Raw genomic sequence first — 25,019 nt, 5'->3', positions numbered from 1 at the left:
AATAATTTAATAAAACTTAAGACCACATTAATAAGAATCAGTCATTAAAGAAGGCAGAAGCTGTGATCGCAGAAAAATCCAAAATCTCTCACCGTTGTGTAGGCACCATTATTGTCTGCCATGGTCACAGAAACATTGTCAACATTTTATTGCAACTTTGAGATTTTCCCTATAAAATATCATAGTTACTCCCACCGCTTAGGCTTACCCATGATAACGGTTGTTGACAAGCGAATTGGAGAAAGTATGTGTCAGATTGCTGATACTGTTTATTTTACATGGTGCTCGATCATTAGAGTTTTTAGGGTAGACTCAGTGGAACTTTAAAATAATACTGATCTGACACCTCTAGTTGTATGATGTAATATTATAGTTTGTAATGTTTATTGCACTACCAACAACTTCCGAGATGTACAATTTAAGATTTTGGTGCCCACTGTCTCACGGAGCAACTTGCAGCAGCGTAGTTAGCTTATATTTCACGTGGCTCTTTACTGAAACACTTTCCCCAAATGGCATACTTGTAGCCAAGTAAGTAGAAATAAAACATGAGTTGGTTAACACACCTAGTTACGTACAAAGAGCTGATTTGTAACAGTAAAGAAATTTCATATTATGAACAACTTGGTCAATTTACAGCCTTAATTTACATTTTCAGGAGGAAATCAAAGAATACCAACATAACTGATTGTAAATTTATTATAATCTATCTTTGGTTTTTTAGCTATAAACTTCACAACAATATTAAAGTCTAATTTGTATCATAGAGTCATCACATAATTTAGCAACAAATCCATTTTGCACATCTCTTTGTGGAAGTAATATTTACATTTGCAGTCATTGAAAAGTGGTCGAGATGGAATGGCTTTGCTAGGTTGTATGAAACACAACATAAAATATAGATTCTTCAGGTTTCGTACATGATATATGTTTTATAAAAATAATAGAATTTGCAATCAATTCAAGAGTGAACACATTTAGAAGAATATAAAATCTATTAGGAAAAATATGTTACTGTACAAAATATATATTTTACCAAAAGAGTTCAGTGTTATCTATACAAAAAATATGGATAGTAAGTTTTTTAATTTACTTGTCAGCCAGGTACAAAAATCAACACAGTTTGTTGATTTGAATTGACATTGAGATTTAAGTGGATAGTATTTTTTACTTGGCTATCCTTTATTTTGCAAATTTATTATAGGCCTATACCAATTGGCAATAAGAACAATATTCGAAAGTATTCATAATATTTTCTCGACTATTCCAATTACATCCATTTTGAGTTATTAGGGATGAATAATTATGTCCAGTAGTGAATTTTCATTATATTTTTAACAATTTCGGGTCATATCTCTATGAATAACAAAGATCTTCTTTTTGAAAAATTTGTTACTCTAATCTTGCCACAAGACACAGCATAAAAACTATTGAATGTTGATGGTTACAAGTATTTCAACTATATAAATAATTTCAAAAAATCATTCTAATCCTTACAATACAACAACAAGAGAGTGTGGTAGGTAGTTGTTTGTTTACAACTGAAAAAACATTTTTGCAGGATGATTTTGCTGCTATATCCAGATATACAGATAATGCACTACAAAATCAAAGAACCTTTTCATTTTCATCGGATTTTATAACTGAAATAAGTATTTTAAACCTTATCATTTGAAGGGAATCCTCACCCATGAAATTCAAAGTTTGAGACTAACAGTATTTTAAAACTACAGTAATAATTTATATTTTATTTTACTGTCATCTCACACGCATGTAAAGTTTTTCAGTACAACATTAGATAGAAATACAGAATAATGTATTTTATTTTTAAACATTTATACTTTCCAATCATTCTGTGTAGTTTTAAAAATGTAGGTCTGGTAAAACCTATTTTATCCATTGAGTATTGGTCAATGCCAGAGGCAGAAGAAAAATAACTGTTATAGGATAATTAAATGTGTAAGATCAAAAATGAACGGTGCTTAAAGTAAGAGCGATAATCTTATTTATAGTGAGTCGAATGCTCTTTTTGTTGTTGTATTACATTTTAAATAATGACATATAACATGCCAAATCAAAGACAATGGAAATAGGTTGTATATTTCGTAGTATTTTTTTTTATTCAGCTATCCCAAGGTAAGTAAAAAAATGAATGAAATAATATGTTTCATTCATTATCATGGTTCTACTGTAGTGTATCATGTTTTATTATGATAATCAAGAACTGTGTTAGTCTTGATACATTTCCTAAGTGTTATCTTTGGTCCTTTTTGTTCGCTATTCATAGGATAATAATCTATATTTTGACTATGAGAATACTCGCTATCTATAATTTTATAATATAAATATACACCCTGACTTGACTAGATTCGTATTTATCTAAGTAATAAAATTGACGTAAGTAGATGCTTGTATAGGGTTACTACTAAAAATAGTTTTCTTCTGAAAATGTACAGTGTTGTTTAAATTAATTAATGCCTATTGCAGTAATCAACATATGTACATTAAGTGCAATTGAATCAGCTACCAAAGTAGTTTGTTATTTATTTTTACTTTGAAGTTCATCTATAACACATTTGGTGTGACATAACAAATTTTTATTCTGTATTGCATGCTTCGGAGAAGAAATTTGTACAATTTTTTATTCACTCAAAAGAACTGATTCATAGGAGCACTAATAAGTAATGAAGCCATGTTTATATGAGGCCAGTTATAGGGCAGGTTACTTGCTTCTTTTGTATTTCAAGTTACCTCAGCCAAGTAACCTGCCCACCACACGGCTTAAACACAGCTTTTGTACAAATATATATATAGTTTGTAATTTTCACACAGGTAATCACATGAAAACCTATTAAATAAACATTAAAAATTGATATAACAGGTTTTAGCTTAAATGAAACTATCGTATATACAGGACAGGAGTGTCAAACAAAACCCAACTTGATGTTAACAGAGATTGGAGACATCTCCAAAAATACTTTTCAATATCAAAATCAGATATCTTAAAGGATGACCGACAGTTACTGTTGTGAGGGGAAGGGGTGTCATTCATTGTTCATTGTTGTATATTATTCAATTTTCCTCAGTCATGGAACATTGCATGGTAAAGACCCTAATGTTTTCTTTATGCCGAGCATAATATGTAAACAAAGTAGCAAAATAGCAAGCCTGTAACGGCAGTACAACAACATTTATTTAGTTCCCTTTCATCTTAGACTCCATCATATAGTTTCTAGCCAAAACATAATTGTCAGATGGATTAACAATTAGAGGAAAACAGGATCTATCCGCAAAAGAAAGCAGGTTAGCCGAAAAGTAACTGTTATGATTCTGTAGATGTTGAAACGTTTTGGCAAGCTTTCTTTCTTAAGTGTTGATATGCTCTAGCACTTTTTGAGTTCACTGGTGAGACAGCAACGTTTTATAAACAACCTATGTTTATTATCAACAAGATTCATTCATTCATGATTCACACTGCTCAGGATTAAATGGCTGTGGTGTGTATTGTGTTTCTAGAATGGGTTACTTCCCGTGTCCAAATATCCTGGGGCCCCAAAATCACCAGAATTGAGCGTATGAATTTTTTCTTAGTGGTATTCTCAAATTTTTGTGTCCACACTCATAGACCCCGAACCCTGATGGATCTTAAGAACGCAATTAATCAAGAAGTGTTGACGAATAATGGTAGCTGTGAAACGCTGGGACGTGTAGTGGACGAATTTAAGAAATAAGTAATGCTGTCCGGTTTTATTCGGTCATCCTTTATATTCCATCAAAAGTATAGATTGATGGATGGATAAGGTTGATTTTAATTTACTTTTGAAGAGGATTTTTAACCTTGCATTTTTCAGTCAACGCTATGAGACTGGTCTCAGCTTTGCCACTGAGGATGCCTCGTCTTAGCATGAGCGAAACGTTTGGTTTTGTACAAAGTGTAAATACCGACTTGATGAGGTTCTCATCGGAAGACCGAGAATTCCAGCAAAAATAACATAAACATTAAAGTTGGTTGAGATTGTAATACTCTACCATGCCTGTAAACCTTGAGTATCACACCATCTAACTGGCTGACATGTAACTATAAGCTAATTAATGCATCATCAATCTTTTTCGTGAGTGGGGGGATTTTTATACCAAGACGCCTCCAGTTGGTGGATGCCTTCGCTGGTGAAGGAGAGAACGAGGAACAGACAACAATGGATGAAAGTCCACAGCTGAAGGTAAAGAGACGTAAACAACCCGTAGACAGTGATGAGAATGAGACCAGTCCAGAACAGCAATGCGAGGAGAAGTGCGTTGGTAGGGGTAGGTGGAGGGGATGTGGTGGAAGTGGCGTGAGGGGTGAAGCTGCGGTGGAAGTAGAAGTCCACTAGCATCTGCTCCTTCTGTTGCCAGAGGTCATTGACCCACTCCTTCAGTCCTGCATCACTGGTTGGTATCTCACTGGTGGGGTACCTGACATTTTTGAAGTCATAGGATTAAATTAGCTATATATGGTACACTTGAATTTACTAGCACATGTTATAAAGCTAAATAAAATATCGGTATTGAAATTACACCATCCATCCAAATTCCCCATTCGTTTTTTTTGTTTGTGTGTGTTTCAACATCATTTTTAATTATTTTAAAAGGGAATTATTTTAATTTTAGCATTTTTAAAGATAATGACCAGTCCAAACTTTTTTGGAATACCGGTTATCACTTTTTACAATTATTAAAATATGCACTAACCAAACAGAGTACTCGTCTTACTGAGGTTTTACTTTTTATTCATATGAGGTTTTTATTTTTATCTAGGGATTAATCCAACAACCGCATAGAGCTGCACCCTGGTGCTTAGGTCGAGGCAACAGTATAGCTCGTCACATGACCGTGACATGGCATCAGTTCGTTTTTGGCCGCCAAACGTGAAACTGTGTACGTAGTGTTCATCGTGTTTTTGTGCTAAGCAAAATTACCTTATAGGTAGAACAGCGGTACTGCATTAAATGGGTTATACCACAGAAAACGTACTACTATACCCAGAATGCCAACCGCATGGTAAAAAGCATTAAGCGGTTTGAGAGAGCTTTGCCTGTCAATCCGTAGGCAGCGCCACCAGCGTTGCCATGCAATAGCATAGCAACGCTGGTGGCGCTGCCTACGGATTGACAGGCAAAGCTCTCTCAAACCGCTTAATGCTTTTTACCATGCGGTTGGCATTCTGGGTTATAGTAGTACGTTTTCTGTGGTTATACCCAAGCTTAAACGATTCTTAAGATTCACCAAGCCTTTGGAGAAGATGCTATGAGTGTAACACATGAAAAAGAGTGGTACAACAGATTCAAAGATGACCACACTTCGGTGGACAGTGAACCTCGTTCTGGGAGACCATCAGTAAGTCAAACCATGAAGTTATCGATCAAGTTTGAGTTTTAGGGATGGAGGATCGTTGCATTACACTACAAAACTAATTCCAGCTCCTGTAGCTAGTTTCTTGAACTGTGTATGAGATAAACTCAAAAACTACTGAACCGACTAGGCTCAAATTGCACACAAATGAAGCTACACAGCTCCCAGGATACATATGGAACTATTCCCGCTTCGATATTAACCTAGGACTCTGCCCAGTGGGGTTTAAAAAATTGAGGTGAGAGATATAGCTACAGAAGTTGGAATTAGTATTGGTTCAGTTCATTTAATACGGGGTGTCCCACGAAGGGGTTTAAACGTTTGATTTTATATTACGTGCCCATTCATGCATCAAACTTTTTTAAACTTGACACAGTTTAAGAAGTAGGATATAAAAATATTCTGGAAAAATTTCAACTCCCTAACCTTAGTAGAAACAAAATGGCGGCATATTGAAAAACGATGCTTTAAAAACATTAAAGAAGGTATTTTTGGTTTTATAAAATAATTTTATTGTTACTTTCTAGGGCATGACTGAAATAAAAAAAAAACTAGAACATAGCCTAATGGAAAACAATGTTTAAAATTATTCAAACTGTAACCCATACACAGCAACACAGTTGATAACGGTGCGTAACAATTTATTCGTAAGCTCTTAAAAAAAAACCCTGCAGTATTCGGAGAAGTTCCTCTTCTATTGATCGTTTTAGTTCCTCATCATTATTGAAGCTATGGGTATAAACTTGTTCCTTCAAGAAACCCCATAAAAAGCTGTCGCAAACAGTTAAATCAGGTGATTGGGGTGGCCAATCTAAAAAAATCATTTCCACGACCAATCCAACGGCCATGAAGGTTGCCATTTAGTAATTGCTTGACAGGATTTGCGAAATGAGATGGTGCACCATCTTGTTGAAAGATTGCTTGATTCATTTCTGGTACCGTAGAACCTGTTCATTTACAACTCATTTTACAATCAAACAGCTGTTCTTCAACAATGAGCGTTAGAACCGCAATGTAGTAAACAAATCAGATAATAAATCATGAAAGTAATTTTTATAGAAAGCAAATTGGTACATTTTTCAATATGCCGCCATTTTGTTTCTACTAAGGTTATGGAGTTGAAATTTTTCCAGAATATTTTTAGAACCTACTTTGTAAACTGTGTAAAGTTTAAAAAAGTTCGGTGCATGAATGGTCACGTAATATAAAATCAAACGTTTAAACCCCTTCGTGGGACACCCTATATAAAGCTATGCACAGAAATGCTGCAAAATTTGTACTAAATAACTTGACTGATGAACCAAAGGAATTGCTGCTTGAAGTTGCTCAAGTCATAGTGGAATGCATTCAGAATGCTACGCCAGGCCCCTACTTTATATGGATTTGGCACTGTGTGACTTCTGGCTGTTCCCTACCTTGAAGACATCACTTAAAGGGACCTGATTTCAGAGCAGAAATGAGATAAGCAATATGCAAGAGCTTGTCTGAAGTCCATTAAGAAGGATGAGTTCCAGGCTTGTTCCAAAAGTGGCAGGAGCACTGGAATAAGTGTATCAAGTCCCAAGGGACTATGTTGAAGGAGATCACATGTTAAATCAAATTTATCAATAAATTATGCTTTGTACCTTTTTATATGGAAGTGAACCTCTTCTGGGAAAATGCCTCTCAAAACGTCCATCTCGGACTGTGGAAGGGAGCCAGGGTAACCAACACTGAAGTCATACACTGCATCTAGCTGCCTGTCTGCGGACAAACATGGTTTACGTTATATATTTGACTAAGTAGGGGTTAAATAAACTATTAATTTTCTCTAAGAAAGTACAAGGTAAACATTAAAAATATAAGTAATTTACCTAAGGTTTTAGTTTTACCTAATGGTATTTATTTTCAAGAAGGTAAGTAATAAGCTTTGAAGCAAAAGTGTTCAAAACCCATATGTAATCTAACTTGTCGCTCCCGATCTGAAGTCCGACACACTAACCACCAGGCTAGTGACCCCCCTTCCCTTCTCTTTTCCCTTTGTATAAAACATATACCTTACTTCTCCGTGGTCCAGATCAGTGAGAGCCCAATGCATTTATTTGGAAAATAGCTGTTTCATACATAACTCAAAATAATATATATACTTACTCTCTCTCATTTTGTTAGCCAGGAACACAAACCCCGTTGTTTTAGGATGCAGCACCTTCGTGTAGTGTTCAAGGTGATGAGTGTCTGCAAAGTCATTGCTGCGTTTTAAGCTTCTTTCATTGAAGTCTGTTCCTTCAGGAAATATTAAAACCTAAAAGTATAATGAGGTTTTAAACCCTATAAATCATTTGAAACATTTTACATAGTCTAACTATACTCTAATATTTTATTCTGAAATGGTAACTATGAATGTAGGTATTTCAAAGCCAAATATGATTGGAGAAGATCAGTGTGAGATGAGAGGTGTGATCTTGTACTCTTGTTAGTGACTCAGGCCAACATGTTCCTTAGACACAGCTGTTAGTTAGCCCATACAGCCATGGCAACTAAGACATATATCATAGTGGAATCCGAACCACATTTTTGCATTGTAATTAACGAATTGGTCCAATTATCAGGATAGTACTGCGGATAGTTGTAGTACTCACTAGTGCGGACGCTAATCCACATCAGGGAATATTGCATTCACAGTGCATGCCCATAAATATCCACAATTTGTGACCTCCAAGTAGCTGGATTACAGGACGACGCCACCGTCCCAGTCCATTCTATTTAGGACCATGAGATTAGTGGGACTCTTCTTAAGACAACCTCATTCCCTCATTTTCATTTCCTTGCCTCCGCTTTGGATTGATGTGGCTTAACTTGGCACCACTTAAACACTTCAATGCCAACGCATTAATAAAATGTCTACTTATATAAATAGTCAATGGTAAAAAGTAAACAAATGTTTACAGGAACACACTCCTGTGAGTGGCTCATTCCAAAATGTTCTTTTTGAATAAAAGTTGGCTGTAGATTGTCCATAGATGGAATGTATACCTCAGTTTCCCATAGTAAATGTTATTACTTACTTGATATGTGTATTTTATTTCACTGAGGTAGTCCAAAACATTGGCCAGCAACTTCTGGTCCCTCTCCCACTGACGGTGGATGTACAGGAAGCCGGCCATCTGCATTACCCATCCTGTAACCATAAAGGTGTAAGAAATTTCTTAAAACCCATTTTCAACTACCAAAAGCTGTTGAATGGTAGAAATAACGCAAACAAAATAGTTGCAAAATATAACCTATTAATAGATCAATTTCAAAATATCTTTATTCTTTGAACAAGTACAGTTTACACAAGCAGAGATTGATATATAATATAGTAAGTTATGCATTACAATATAAAATTAATAATAACCAAGTACAAATTGTGAATGAATAATAGTTTACCCATTTATTTTTTTACCATTATACAATCTAATATAGCAATATGTAAAACACAGTAATACAAATTCAGATTAAACAAAAATCATTGTAAAAAACAAAAACAGTTTGTTTAATTTTTCTACATGACTAGACTAGTTAGTAGTTTTGTTCTAATACTTGTAAAGCTATTAAAAACATGTATAGATCCACATTAGATATTATCAATATCAATTATTTAAGATGGGGACGTCACTATGTGCACATTTTAACCTAAATATGAGTGAAGGATGAGTGTAGGATGAGTAGCGCGAGTTTGTAGTCTTGATAGTGATTAATTCCGACATGTTCCTTAGACACAGCTGATAATTATTAGCCCATACAGCCAATGGCAACTAAGGGACCTACAGTTTATAGTGGAATCCGAACCACATTTTTTCTTGTAATTATCGAATTGGTCTAAATATCAGGATAGCAATGCGGATAGCGTAGTACTCACTAGTGCGGATGTTAATCGGTTAATCCACACCAGGGAGCACCGCAATCGGCAATCTTATCTCCTCAATATTTGGACCCTGACATTTTCTACATTATCATCATCAGTGATGGAGATTACCTGGGCCAGGAGCGTGTCTGATTGGTGCCTTGAGTACAAACTTGGTGCGGTGAGTCTGTGGCTCCGCAGCGTAGAACATGGCAGCCCATAGGAAGTTCCAGTCGAGTCTTGTGCGATGGTTCATAACCAGCAGGCTGCACTCACTAGTCCTCACTCTGTCTCCTGTCACAATGATCTTGGTGCCGAACAAAACTTCCATCAGTACCTGGATACATAACAGAAGAGATTGATTGGGTTTAGCATACAAATATTTTCACAAAGTTGTATAAAAAGCTTTCTACATTTTATAAACATTAATAAAATTTCTAAAAAATTGGCACAATTTATCAGAAACCTTTTTGCACACCAAGGAACATGTTAGAACAATTGTCAACATGTTTTTTAAAACATACATAAAATGTTCTACAAAATTATAATAATACTAGGGGCATGTAGGGACATAAGTCCCTAAAAAGCTAAACATGTAAAACAACTATTATAATATTATAATATTAAAACACACTAAGAATCAAATTATCTATTTTTCAAGATGGCCTGTACATGCCTGTACATAATATCTTTGTCCAAAAAAGTCTCTCTGCTTTGGTTGTTGTTACCTATACCACAGAAAACGTACTACTATAACCCAGAATGCCAACCGCATGGTAAAAAGCATTAAGTATTTTGAGAGAGCTTTGCCTGTCAATCCGTAGGCAGCGCCACGGCGCTGCCTACGGATTGACAGGCAAAGCTCTCTCAAAATACTTAATGCTTTTTACCATGCGGTTGGCATTCTGGGTTATAGTAGTACGTTTTCTGTGCCTATACATAATCAAATCGAATGTTTGCCCTTAACGGCGGTTTGCGTCACTAAACGGCCATCCTATCGTGATGAAACTTTTGGGAAGTAAATAAGTAGTATACAAAATTAACAGTTTTATTAGCCACATTGAGTAATATTTTATGGTTTTAGGGTTCCATTTCCCAGTTGTCGAAGCCAATATTGACAGTTGTTGACACGAAATCTTAGGTTTGGTTTTTGGTTTTCAAAAAGTCTAAATTATAGATAACGTTATCCCTGGTTTTAATATAGTATACAGTGCATTGCAGAGTTAACTAGCTAAGAAGAAAACCAACTGCGTGTATTGAATACTGGCTTAGAAATATAGCACAATCAAGTAAACAAAAATCTGCTGTGAATGGCTTCCAATGCTATTCTTATGGAGAACATTTTATGTTGTATTTTATTTTGATAAAAAATTTGGGGAATTTCACTATTTTTCCCGCCGTCATGGGTTCAAGACCTTTAATTTGAGCCCTCCCCCGTTGTTCTACGACCTCCCAGTCGCCCACAATTTTGAAGCAAAGAATTGTCTTACGTAATTAATACCTATATAAGATAGAAGATTTCCAAAAGGTTATTTCAAATTAGTTAACAAAAGCTATCCGTAAGTTTTACAAATATTTTATTTCAATAAATTTGGCTGTGGTAAAGTTTGTACAAATAAAAATACCCCAGTTACTCCATTGTGGAATGTTAATTAAATGCAAGTTTGCAATAGTTTCATAACCCATAGGTTAAAATGAAGCTACATTTGATTTTGGCACAATTAAGTTCCTGTAACACCAGTCTGCTAGGCGCTAGGCAGACACAATAACTATCAATTTCATAATCTCCAAACTATTCATGACAAAAGGCTTGATCCTCTACCTCATCTGTAGTAAAAGTTTTCATCAACAAAATTCTGCCAACTAGGTTCATTGCAAACTCAACATTTTTAATTCATGCAACATGTCAAAACATAAATATAATTTAATTACATACAATATACAATAAAACCAAAATCCTATAAACCAAAATTTTGAGAGTTTATTTTATAAGACTAGTGTTTGCATCGCTCCTTTATAAAAAAAAGTAAGAATGCCAATGGGCTGGATACATATTTTAATTCTCAGCACTACCATTGACTTTTATTTACTGGAGTAGACATCCCACTTTTGATTGGTGTAGCCAATTTATTATTCAAATAAAATAGTTGAATGAGCCACTTAGAGACTCAAAATTATATTCCTCCCTTAGTTTTTAGTATAAGTCATATTTTGTGTGGCGCAAAAGATGCTATCGACACAAATGAGTAATTTATACAATCGCACACTCTATTGGTAGCTCAATTTGATTCTGTCCATTCTCATTGAAAAACTGGCTATTTTAGTGCATTAGAAAGTAATTTCAGTAAAGTATTTCAACAGCAGGGTCTTTAAACTCATAACATAATACTTTATTAATTAAAGTAGGAATGGGACGTCCACTCCTATCAATTGTCAAAGGATTTCTATGGGACTTACGACAGGATACATTTCCCAGACAGCGAAGATGACATCGATGCAACGACGATACAGCTTGTGATTGAGGAAGAGGAGGGGCAGCAGAGGACAGCACAACAGCAGGAACCCGCTGAAGATGCTCAAGTACCAGAGAATACAATAGATCAGTCCCCGGATCCAGCATCCTTGCATGCCTTCCCTACAAGAAGCAAAATATCAGTACTGTACCCAAGACTCATCAAAATTAAAGCAAATGTAATATGTAGTATTAAATAAATAGTATTAACTAGTTGGGTACCAGTAGCTGAGTGGTTATAGTGCTCGCCTTACAATCAAAAGGTTGCCATGAGAAAAATTAGTAGCTTTTGTATGGTTTGTAACTGGATCCAGCTGTCCCTGATATTTGGGCTTCAAATAAAACATCCTGGTTGAAAGAGTCAAAGTCATCAGTAACAAAGCTACACAGTGCATCTCACTCTCCCTGTACCATTGACTATTGGACACTGAAGTAGACATCCAATCTACATGGACCAATGGTTGCAACAATTTTTTTTTATAATCTATTATACTATCTATCAATAGTCACAAAATATCATGTGACTATGCACAGTGTGACTATATGCACAGTGTGACTACCGTATGTGCAGTGTATCAATTCACCTTGCATTCATACTTAGGTGTGGTGCTGTTTAGTAATAATAACGATAATTACACAGCACATCCCAGTTTTGTTTATTTTTATTATCTCATCAATGTTATAAATATGGGATTCATGACCAAAAGTTAATTGGTATTTCAGTGCCTATTTAACCTTTTGTAATATGTTGAAAATGATGTTAATATCAAAAGAATTTCAGAATCTGTTAATTGGTGTTGTGCTTTACAATTCGAGCTATAGGCCTATAATTGGTTTTGAAAACCATAAGTTGAATACTGAAAAAAGTTATCATTTGTGTTGATGTCCAGTTATGAATGTGCTGCTGTCGACAAAATTATTTTCTCATACATTTAATAACTTATATATTTTTTTACTTGGTGGAATGGAAATGAATCAAAAAAGTAAAGAACAAAACACACTCTACATATACCAGGCAGAAATTACCTGCAATTGTTTTTGGCTTATCGTTAATATTTTAGGCTATAATATGAAGATGACAAATTTAAGTTAATCTATAGTAAAAAAGATACACCTTATAGGCAACCAATGTGTAAGTAATACTCATACATTTCCAATACAGTAAATTACTGTACCGGCACCTACCTATATGTTTGTGACAAACATCATTCAAATTCGATTTAATGTAAATATTAAAAGTTTGAATTACTTACGTTGGTATCAGTCAGGAACAATATCTTTTCTGAGTTTCAGTCTTTTAACACTTCTAGTGTGAATTATTCCTGAAAATTAAAAATTTGAATCATTGCCCATAAAAATTGCCAAATATATACCAAGTCAAGTTTAGAAAACTTTTTAAATCAGTTTGGTTTTCTGAGTAAAATTTAATAAGCTAAAACACCATTACAACTTTCATATTGTTGAATTGTTTAAAAAGAGGAAAAACAAACCTTCATTGTTGAACTTGGATATATCCCTGTTTAGCCCAAGATAACCCATTCCTAGTTGTCCGTTCTTCTAGTTGACACCTAGCCAAACTCCCTGGCTTACCGAATGCCAAAATTTACACACCTCTTCCCCCACTCATTGTTAATCACATTCTATTTTTGCATTGTTGTAGTATATAAGTTGATTTGACGTTTTATTATAAATATTTGAGTTTCCTCAATTACCAATTTATATGCAAGAAATATTATATTATATCACAAATATTTTGAGGTATGTGCTTGTGGATTTACAAAATTGAGTGCACTAAACTCACAGAGCATAGAATAAATATTTATTCTATGCTCTGTGACTAAACTTAAGTTTGAAAAATAATTAATTTAAACGAAAGTGCAATTGTATGGTGCAATTGGCAGTAAATGTCAGATAACTTTGTTTAAGCTTACTAACTGAGAGCAATGTGAACAAGTTTATCATACAACATCATCAGCTTAATCAGTATCCAGCAAGATGGAAATACACTGTCAAATTAATAAAGGATTTTTAATCATATACATAACACCACCCCCACCCCTCCTCAGTAAACCTACAGACTAAGTGAATTTCTAATTGCCTGATTTGAACATTTCCTAAACAAATGTCAGAAGTATTCCCTATTTAAATAACATTAGGTTTAATGAAGACTTAGGTTCTGCTACACGGGAGGTAATAAAAATGTGTTTTTAGTAATAGTTTTATGTTAGTAGCTTGGAATTAAATAACTAAGTTGACCAAAATTCGTTAATAATATCCATAAAGAACCAAACTACAACAGTTTACTTACCTTCATGAGAATAACATGGGAATTTAAATTTACAGTTAGCCTATTAAAAATTGTTCACTTAATACCGTAAAGCATAAAACAATGCTTCAATAAACTAAACAAATAGGTATTGTTTATATCCATAAATAATTTGCCAAACATAATTTTACAGAATGGTTTGGGAATAAATTGTAGATAATATGTTGGAACACCCATTTTTATCCCATAAAACACCGTAATCGTCACTCGAGATCGCCGCAACACCTGTCTAAGTATATTTGCAACCTCGGCGATACCGTAATCGTCACTCGAGATCGCCGCAACACCTGTCTAAGTATATTTGCAGCCTCGGCGATACCGTAATCGTCACTCGAGATCGCCGCAACACCTGTCTAAGTATATTTGCAGCCTCGGCGATACCGTAATCGTCACTCGAGATCGCCGCAACACCTGTCTAAGTATATTTGCAGCCTCGGCGATACCGTAATCGTCACTCGAGATCGCCAAAACACCTTTCTGTAAGTATATTTGCAACCTCGGCGATACCGTAATCGTCACTCGAGATCGCCACAACACCTTTCTGTAAGTATATTTGCAACCTCGGCGATACCGTAATCGTCACTCGAGATCGCCAAAACACCTTTCTGTAAGTATATTTGCAACCTCGGCGATACCGTAATCGTCACTGAGATCGCCGCAACACCTGTCTAAGTATATTTGCAACCTCGGCGATACCGTAATCGTCACTCGAGATCGCCGCAACACCTGTCTAAGTATATTTGCAACCTCGGCGATACCGTAATCGTCACTCGAGATCGCCGCAACACTTGATATTATATAGTGCGGTCTTGCGATACTGGAGCGGGCGCGATACTTTTTCTTCGAAATTCTCTTGCGATACCATGGCGGGGCTGCGTCTCGAAAGCCACGAATGTTTATGGCTATAAGCTGGGGAACGAAAGCCACGACAATTAGTGAAGGGTCGAAAAGGTTTTAATCCTGGGGCCGTAAGCCACGACTGCTGTCAGGTCAGGGTGGCAGCTCACAGGGAGTACGGGAAATTTAAGTTCCCTCATATTTGTGCGTCGCAAGCAAATTCGTGGGTCCGATTTGAATCCACCGTGCTATAAAGGTTAGAAATAGACCTTTGAACTCTACTGCTCTTTTTTTATTCTACTGTCTGGTTATCGTTAGTGTAGTGTAGTTGTTTACTCATACAAAAGCAATAATCAATTTCAAGCAAATAATAACTCGGGATAAGCTATTATCGTAGGTAGCACGGTAAAACCTAAACCCTAAATAGTTTAACTTTTTCGATTTTATGTTTTTAGAGGCCAAATTTGTATTAAATCTACTCATTTATTCAACAAAATTGGTTATTAATGTGTGACGGACGATTACTGAAGGGAACTAAGGAAGAATTAACCACCAGGATCATCGGACTGACCACTTTGAAAATATCTAAAAATCATGTTTGTTGTTAGAATACTATTCCAGATGTAAAACTTAGGAAACGTGTAAAACGTTTAAACATAATTTTTAAATAGTAGGCTACAGTTAGTTCCACCAAAACTGTATTGAAAAGTTATATGCAAATATAAGTTACATAAACACCGTGCATGATGTTTTATTATGGTACTTATAACCCCCAGAGCCCTAAACAGTTGCAGGCTCTCCTCTAATTCCAGTAAAAGGTGTTATTAAAACTCGATGTCATGCATATAAATTTCTCTACAAAAAGATTAACAATTTTGTAATTCACTTTAACAGCGTATACTTGACTTAATACGCCAAAAACATGAATTCCCATTAAAGAGCAATTGCATAATTTTTACATTTTTAGTAGGCTATAAGTAGGAATGAATGGGATTGCACTTATCAACACCCAGTCTAAATAATCTTAAAGTAATTGGAGAAGGCAGGTGCCTCATCATATAATATAACAGTTATGTCAAATAAAAGTAGTTTATCATCAGGGCACTAAATCATAACCACGCATTAAAACAGTTCTCTTTCAGAATATTACCTTACACTTTGATCAATTTCCGCACCAATGAAAAGTTTTCTTCAAAAACGTTAAGCAACCTTCGAATTTATAGTGGTGACAAAATACTTAGTTAAAGATATTTTTTAAACTTTGTACAACTAAACCTATACTACTTTCTACTCAACCGAGTTTTGTTAATTAATGGGTCATTGGAAAGCCTAATTCGTTTAGATTTGCAAATAATTATAAAAGTGTGATTTGATCACATAATTGTGGTGAAAAAGTAAAAATAACAAAAATACATTAAAACTGTTTTGAAGGTTTCTATTATAATATCTAATATGGATCAGAATTGATTTATTTTAGGATTTATAATTTAATAAACTTAAAATATCGTGTGATTAGTAGCCTTTTCATAATGTACTAATACAATTTATTATGTACCATACACATTTTGAGGTTAGCAAACTGGAAAGTTTATCATATTTTTTTTATGTTCCCTATTTTTGAAGTTATCCGAAAACGATGGTTTTGCGGACGATTTAGAGTACTAAAAATGGCAATTTTCTGGACAGTATGATGAAAATAAATTTTAAACAGTATTAATTTGTCCGAGCCGTTGACTAGCCGATTTTTACTATCTTACTAGGATAAATAATGTATTATTTATCACACAACAAACAACATTTTACTTTTCAGATGGTATTGTCTCTTATTAAGGATTACGGTTTTTTGCTCATACGACAAATGTCAGTTCTAAAACATACTGATACAGTTGAAACCAAAATAATAAGAAGTCTTCAATGAATATAAATTAATTTGCTAACTAACGTTTCACACATATCTTGATCAATTAGGTTAATAGATAAAGATAAATAATTATAAGATTTTACTCTGGGTGAAGAATTTCGCTTTACAGCCGCCTCGCCTTTTTCTCTCGCAAAACCACTTCTTTCTTCCACACTCTAACACCGATTGCAAATTGAATTTAAAGTTATTAAACATCAAGGACTCTTTGCCCTTATTACTAAAAACCAACTCCGCACAATCTTCCATGGCCTTCACGCTTTGAATGTTTAGGCAAAACTGATGCGAAATCCTAAATATGCTGAAATGTAAGGGTGACGCAGCATTCTGATGACTAATTCCAAGATACTTCCCTCCATGCCGGAAATCGGGTATCAACAACCCTTCGCTATTATATTACCTACCCCCGTAAAAATAATACACGCACTGGTATATAGTAACTTACTGGTTCTTTAACGTAAAAGTAATGCATACATTTATAGTTCAACCTAAACTATGTTAACCACATTCACCACATCGTGTATGCAGATGCATAAGAACGGCTGCTACTGAATTTTTCTTCTTCACTAACAATGTAATTTTCCAAAACTTAACTTTATTTCTGATCAGAATTTTAACAAATCTGCTTTTATATTTAGAAATGATTAGTGTGGTGCACATTTGTATAATACTATGCTATAGAGATACATAGTAAGCAATATAGCAACATAATTGTTGTGTAGGATGTGAGAATCAACCACGCAAAAATATTGACGAAGTTTTTTAGTTACCTAATACTTATGAATAAATGTAATTGTTTTGATTTTTAAAATTAAATATCAATAATATTCACAGCTATTGTTTAACAAAAGATAGTGATAGAAGATATACCACATCACTTATTGCATTCAACATTACAACATGCAAAACTAAACATGTATTGGACTTCCGTGCCGACGTAAAACCTTGTATAACTTAAGTTTTAAGTTTAACTTTTATCGTTAAATAATCATATTATCTTCCATAATACGATAATACTCAATACAATAAGGGGTTTTCGTCAAAATAAAGCAAAACATTCATATTTATACCGCATGCGTTGCGGGTCCAAAGTAACATTTTTATTCTATAGGGAGTAAAAATAAGTTGTTGCAAACAGTTGTAAATTAATCAGGCAAAGGTTTAGCCTAATGTTGCATTGTTGACAGTAGCTGGACATATCGATGGTATAATGTATTGTAAACACAATCTTAATAGAAGAAATTATTTACTCACTTTCTAAATAGCAACTTATTTACATTATGTTATTAGAATATATATGGAATATTATATGGAATATGTTATTAGGGTTTAATTTGTCTGCTCCTTCAATATTTTTAGCTCTTACAACTGTATTTGAAAATTCATTGAGACATCATCAAACAGCTTTAGCAAAATATTTGCATCCATCACTGCATTATTATAATTGCCATGTTCATGTGAGATATTCCCGTTTCTCCCTCGCCCCTCCCAACTACCTGGCCCGCCGTCGTGGCTTTCGTCCCCAGGATTAAAACTTATCAACCCCTCGCTAATTGCCGTGGCTTACGTCCCCCCAGCTTATAGAGATAAACATTCGTGGCTTTCGGCCTGCGCCCCATGGCGGCTTATGGAACCGCACACACCAGAGCCGCACATTGAATTCATATTTCTTGCGTCTAGCTCAAAACGCACAAGGAATTTTTGTTGGATCTCTTCAGATTCGGATTCAGCGCCCCAAAAAACATAATGTTTAAAAAAAAAAAACTAGTCGCAGTTATTTTTTGTAACGTCAGGTAGATTTCAACGACGAATTGACTGGACTAAAAGTTCAGCTTTAGATGATCTCCAGTGATCGCGATCTGCTATGGTGTTAAGGAGAACCAATGGAATGCCCTTTATCTCTAAATAAACATTTCTGAACATATACATTATGCTGTAAATTTACGGTACACAAGTTATTACATTTTTTGTAATTTTACCCATAGTTATTTCCACTACAAAGGCCTACACATTATAAGGACAAACTATCGTCAGTTCGACGCTAATAAGTTTACTAAGTTTGACTTAATTTACAACCAATGGCACTGAGCAATACAAAATTATGTATGTTAAAGTTTACAAGTCATAAAAATATAAATCAACAGTTTATAAACAGAATAAAACTATAGACGACATTTTCAATTCATTAAGATATGTGATTGTTCAGAAGTGTTTCAAAAATTAATTCAATCGTCATTATTAGTGTAAAAAATCACAATATACTTGTAGGTAACGACCACATTTAGGAATATTATGCTAAATATGATTATCCTACTCCTTAATTTGATCTTTATATTGTTAGGCTGCCGTGGTAGCTCAACGTTAGTTATAGCCTAAACGTAGACATACAACAGGTGGGGGAAAGAGAAAGACGAAACTCTATAGCTTACAACGTAACCGTGATGAGTAGCATAGCCTACTGTACGTTAACTTGACGACCAACTAGCCAAAATACACCAGATGCTCTTAAATTCGTCGAAACTAATGTTTAGTTAAAAAATATCATCAATAAAAAACCAAATCCTAAAACTCAAAAATATTATCTACAATAAATATCCTTGACCCGGTAGAATATTCTCTCTATGGTTCAAACGAGTAACTGAACTAATCATACAGGTTTCTTTACAAATTCTGTTTTCATATACCCAAACTAATTATTAATGAAATCTAATATTTTCAGACGAAACACACGAGGGACCTTAATGCAAATTAAACACGCGATATGGGTCATCAAGGGAAATATAACGGGGGTTGTGTTGGTTGCAGATTCCCTTCGCATAACTTACAATCCAAAACTAAACTTACTGTAGATTACCAAATACACACAACGTACGTGCTTCGGCATAACATTTTGTTATACATCATAAATAAATGTCAACAACTGACTTAAGTCAGTTTAAAATGTAGTTTAAATTGGGATACTTTAGTAGACGAATTAAGCTCTAATAGAGCAAATCGGTTTAAAGAAAAAATGATTAATTGATTTTAAAGTTACGTACTAAGTTGTATGATACGAGCGTCGCCTACCTTCCTCGAAGCAGAGCCGGGGTGATACTGAGATATTGATTCAGCTTCCCTGACAGGAGCACCCCCAACGGCGGCTGCGCTTCAATCAACCCCTGGTCAAAGTTTATCTCTACACTCGCGTCCTTCTTACTTAGAGGCTGGGCGGAATTTGTTGTTTAACATTGTGTTAAACGGGGGTTTTTCGCTACACTAAGTGTTTTTACACTACACTATGATTTTGCCGACGTAAACAAACAAAGATTTGTTATTGTTTTGTCAACTGTTTTAATTTTCATCAACCAAAACCGTAAAACCAAAGTAAATACCAGTCAAATATAATAAGTAAATAAAGTTAATATTGTATATATAGTTTAACATCATTTCATAGAATTATCCATTTTTGAGTTATTTAAGTTATAAAAGTTAAAACGGCCGCCATTTTGAAATTTCTGATCTGACCAGCAACTTTATTTTTTATTTTTACAATAGGTATTGTGTACGTTAACATGCTTACCAGGTTTCATAATCTTTGGTTGAAAAACGTCAAAGATAAAAATATTTACAGTATGTATAAAAACGAAATTTCAGATATCTGAAATTTCTTCTGAAATTTTTTCTATAACGAAGCGTGGAAAAAATGTTATTCTTGATTTTCTCTATTACGACCCATAGAACTATTTACCGGAGTTTGGCTGTTTAGTTACGACTAGAACAAACTTTTAAAAGACTATCCTGAAGGTCAAACCATAAAAAATGCAATACATGTGCACTATCTCAAACCGTTTAGCGTCTGTCTGTCTGCATGTGTTTTTTACAAAAAACCCAGCTGTAGTTGAATTTCAGCAAATATGTTTTTCGTTTTGCCCACTGCCTTTGTTATGTGTAAAATATGAATCCCTTTAACTTTTTTAACTATTTGAGATATATGAAATTTGTTAGCGGCAACCTGTTTAGATATGAGGGGCTACAATAATGATGATTAATTTTAAAAATTTTGCCCTTGGGTAGTGTTGGGGGTAGCTAAAAATTTTCAAACAGGAAGTATGATCGAGTTTGGTATCATTTTACAGGTGTTGACAAAACTAGATAATTAGCTTAAAAGAAAATTGAAATTGAAATTGGACCATTAATAACAAAATGGCAGATAAAAATGATTAAGACCATGGTTATTAAAAGTAGTTTTGAACTGCCATTTTGTTTTTAGTTGGAAAAGCCATAAAGAAAATAGAAATCGGACAACTCAAACCCTGTTAGGGAGGTTAAACAATTTTTTTGATGTAAGAAATTGCAGAACCTTTGTTAAGAATTAGTGTTTTAAAAATATATTTCTGTTTTAAAAATACAGATTTGTTTCAAGACTTAATTTACACACTGTATATTAGGGAGGATTCTTTGACTAAAAAAATAAAAATCCTAAATAGCCTATGTTAATGGTTGAAGCAGAGTAAAGGAACTACAACTAACTATTTTTCACACTAAAATACGGTCATTTCAATAGTTATAAACTTACTAAATGTACCTTTTACTAATTTTTAATTTATAAAAATTAGGTAAGCTGAAATTGTATGTAATTAACACACAAATTAATTACTACAACATATTTTAAATCATTATATTGTTGCTTAACTTACCTGTTTCAGCAGGTTTTATATACAACCATTTCTAACAAAAGTAACCTGTTTTGACTTAGTTCAGTCAACTGCAGCTACACTAGATACTTACTTATATAACTACAAACTACAATTAATTGTACTAAAGAAAAATCCATGGCCTAAACAATCAAACAATTTAGACAAAAAAATATAAAAACACTCATTATACTAAAGCACTTCGTTGTTAATTGTGTCAGTAGTGTAATTATAGTTTCAAAATATGTGAATTTTCTTCTCTTTGTGTGATAAAGAACTACAGATAAGAGTGAAAGTAATAACTAATTACTGACCTCTCCTGATAACAGATTGTTTTGGCTTGTTCACCATAAATCATTGTAACTACTCCCATAATTGAGTAGGGAAAGTAATTCATTGTAAGTGATTCATATTCTCATAATGTATTTCCCTGTAGGCCTACAATAACCACAAATCATGCAGAAGTTTATTTTTGTATCATCTAAGCATATGGACCTTAACAAAATATTTATCTTGACAGAGCGACACTATTGAATCTGTAAACAGTATTAAACTTTTACTTTATTTAGATTATACTTTATCGTTGTAATAATTATTTATTGCATTTTTGTTGTTTTTGACTTCAATAAATATTAGTCTACTTTTTCAAGCTGTGATAGTATTGATAAAAATCTTTATTATGCTTTGTCAATCTGTTCTTGTAAAATGAAAAATGTAAAATATGGTGTTTGCCATGTATTCAAATAAATAAAAGTAAAATAAACTGCAAGAAAACTATATTAGAATTCTCCGAATTATGACAACCGTGATTATCACTATCAGTTTTTATTTTCACTTGTTAAGGATGACCAGAAGCATCTTGGGCATTTTAGACTATTCATTGCCAAACCAAACACATCGTTAAACCTTTGGCTATTTGAACTTGTTTGTTTACTACTTTGTTCCGCTCCAGTTTCTGGCAAACTTAACAGAAGTATACATAGATGAACTGGGAAAATTATCTTCCTTTCTACAACACATGTTTATCAATGTATGCATCCAGTTATGTAGCAAGGGGAGGTCTGGACCCCCGGCCCGGCCCCTTCTGGTCTTAAATTTTATTAAATTTGTAATGATGATGATAAACACCCCTAGTGTTTCTTTATACGGACCTATCTGCAGCCAATGGAAGAATTTAAATACCATACTATAAATAGTTAATTTTAAAAGAATCACTATTTAGCGAATTTTCCTATAGGGAAGTAGCTATTACCGTAGGTGGCATGGTAAGACCTAGACCCGGGACCGATTTACTTTTTCATTTTTATGTCCCCAGAGGCCAAAAACACCATTTGTTCAAATTTGTATATATGTATATATATATATATAGATTTATATATATACTAGTGTACCTGTTGCTCGAATTCGAGCAATTGCGAAGCATTACAGGTGACTCAAAGATTATGGAATTACTCACGATCTACACAACAGTTAGATATAATAAAAATCTTTTGTAAATATCTTATCTTTTTTCAAAAAGCTGATCTTGTTTTTTTAGCGTTTTTAGGAAAAAAAAAACATTATTTCTATTTCTCCTACTTGGTTGTGTTCTATGACTTTTTCTATGATTCCATTGTTTGCAAATCGGTTATTTCAATGATTGCTCAAGTAATGTAGAACAGTGTTACTTCAGTTTTATTTTTAGCCTATATCAAATTGTCCAGGATATCTCACTCTTTTCCATTCTATACACCAACCCAAGTTTCGTCTACAGATGCAATATGCCAACGAATATCACCTACGTACAATCTCCAGGAAGTGGTAAAAAAGGCAGAAACCAACCCATACAATAGATATAAGTTAACTCCAAAAGAAAATAGTTACTGTGATAATAGGATTTTCCACTGATTTGGTAATAGAACATTATATTGCAAAACATGACACGATGCAGAAGAAAATCCATTTTAAAATCAGAAAAACCCATTGCAAATACTGTACTTCATTTTGACAAATTCAATAAATCACAATTTAAATATTAACAGCTGTTTCATTAAAAAGTAGTGTAGAATTATGCATATGGTCGTAATGTAAACAAATCTGGAGGCAGCTATAAAGGCTTCTGGGGCAGAGCCCCAAGGGAATTGACCTCGTTCCTCTTTTGATGGCTCATCTACAGACCAAGACCTTTCTTTAGAGACCCCTACCAAGTTTCTACGCCCAGCCGTTCTCTCAAATTAGCTGTGACAAAAACCCCGTTTTCCTTCATAAGAATAACATGGGATGGGAATTCAAAGGCCACTGGGGCAGAGCCCCAAGGGAATTCACCATGTTTCTCTTTTGATGGCTCATCTACAGACCAAGACCTTTCTTTAGACACCTCTACCGAGTTTCTATGCCCAGCCGTTCTCTCAAAATAGCTGTGACAATGAAAAACAGTTTCAAATTAATATATAGATATATACGTCCGTAAACACGATAACTTGAGTATTTTTTGTCCGATTTTGATGAAATTTGGTTTAAAGGTGTAAAGCAGGATAAACTTGAATGAGTTTGCAAACCAGCATGATCGGACCATGGGAACAGGGCTTTACGGGGGGTTTATGGGGTAAAAATTGGTTTTTCACACTTTTGACCCTCAAAACACAAAATTTCCCAATTTCTCTTTAGACCTTTTAAAAGAGCTTAAAAAAGCAAATAATTTAGTATATAAAAGTATTTTTGTTCGGTTATTGGTAACGGGGAAAATTAAAAAAATTGTAATTTTAAAATTCCCATGTTATTCTTATGGAGAATATTGTAAAATGTTGTAGTTTGCTTGTTTATGGATATATTTTGATCAAACTTGTCAAATTTATTTATTTTATACTAAGCTATCAATATTTTACCAAAAAATACACTTTATTAGTTTCCTTGTAGTAGCAAACCTAGGTACTCGTTAAACCTAATGATATTTAAATATATTTAATTGAAAATAAATTCAGACAAATGGAAATTCACTTTGTCAGCAGGTTTGCTGCGGCGGGGGTATTTTAATAACAGCCCTGTAATAATAAAAATAATAGAATTGTCTAATAATAGATTCTACATACCTAGGACACACAGAGGAGACAATGCTCTAGAGGCAACACTTTGGAGGTTTCCCTAAAGGGGTTAAGCTGATTACGGCAATCCATATGAGAAGTAGGCTAGGAAGAGAAAAAGAAGAATAAAACCTTTTTATAATTTTTATAAACTAAATTATGGAAGGCTGTAAGATCAAATGTTATAGAATATGAAATAATTTCTATAATCAATCTCAGATTTAGGGGTTAGGGTGGATTATTTGGCCCAGTTACCGTCTCATTATCTCTAGAAACTAACGTAGTTGAGTCTCATGATTCTCACAATTAAACATTCTAAATTTCAATTATATGTTTGTGTTAGTTTGAACATTTAAAACTGAAGTATGTCAACAAGGAGAAATACAGAAACCCTAAGGCCACGTTTAAACGAAAGTGTATTTCATGTTATCTGAGGCA

General features: G+C 34.1%; 1 protein-coding gene across 4 annotated transcripts; it reads right to left on the bottom strand.

Annotated features, from left to right (window-relative positions):
- Positions 1-681: 681 nt before the first annotated feature.
- On the bottom strand, positions 682-21,551 carry LOC128990118 (lysocardiolipin acyltransferase 1-like). Of its 4 annotated transcripts, none has more exons than XM_054412376.1 (8): positions 21,526-21,551; positions 13,022-13,090; positions 11,714-11,891; positions 9,389-9,593; positions 8,436-8,548; positions 7,522-7,672; positions 7,017-7,134; positions 682-4,455 (listed from the first exon to the last, which is right to left on the bottom strand). In XM_054412376.1, the coding sequence occupies exons 3-8, from the start codon at positions 11,882-11,884 to the stop codon at positions 4,101-4,103; spliced, it is 1,113 nt and encodes a 370-aa protein (XP_054268351.1). In that variant the 5' UTR covers positions 11,885-11,891; positions 13,022-13,090; positions 21,526-21,551; the 3' UTR covers positions 682-4,100. The 4 variants fall into 4 exon arrangements, with proteins under 4 accessions (XP_054268351.1, XP_054268350.1, XP_054268349.1 ...); XM_054412375.1 differs by lacking the exon at positions 21,526-21,551 and adding an exon at positions 19,916-19,944; XM_054412374.1 differs by lacking the exon at positions 21,526-21,551 and adding an exon at positions 19,888-19,906.
- Positions 21,552-25,019: the final 3,468 nt, after the last annotated feature.

This window comes from Macrosteles quadrilineatus, unplaced genomic scaffold (assembly GCF_028750875.1).
Source record: "Macrosteles quadrilineatus isolate MER2022 unplaced genomic scaffold, UCM_ALF_1.0 Scaffold_3__2_contigs__length_128488019, whole genome shotgun sequence".
NCBI classification, from domain to species: Eukaryota; Metazoa; Arthropoda; class Insecta; order Hemiptera; family Cicadellidae; genus Macrosteles; species Macrosteles quadrilineatus.
This window is presented reverse-complemented; position numbering and strand designations above follow the sequence as displayed.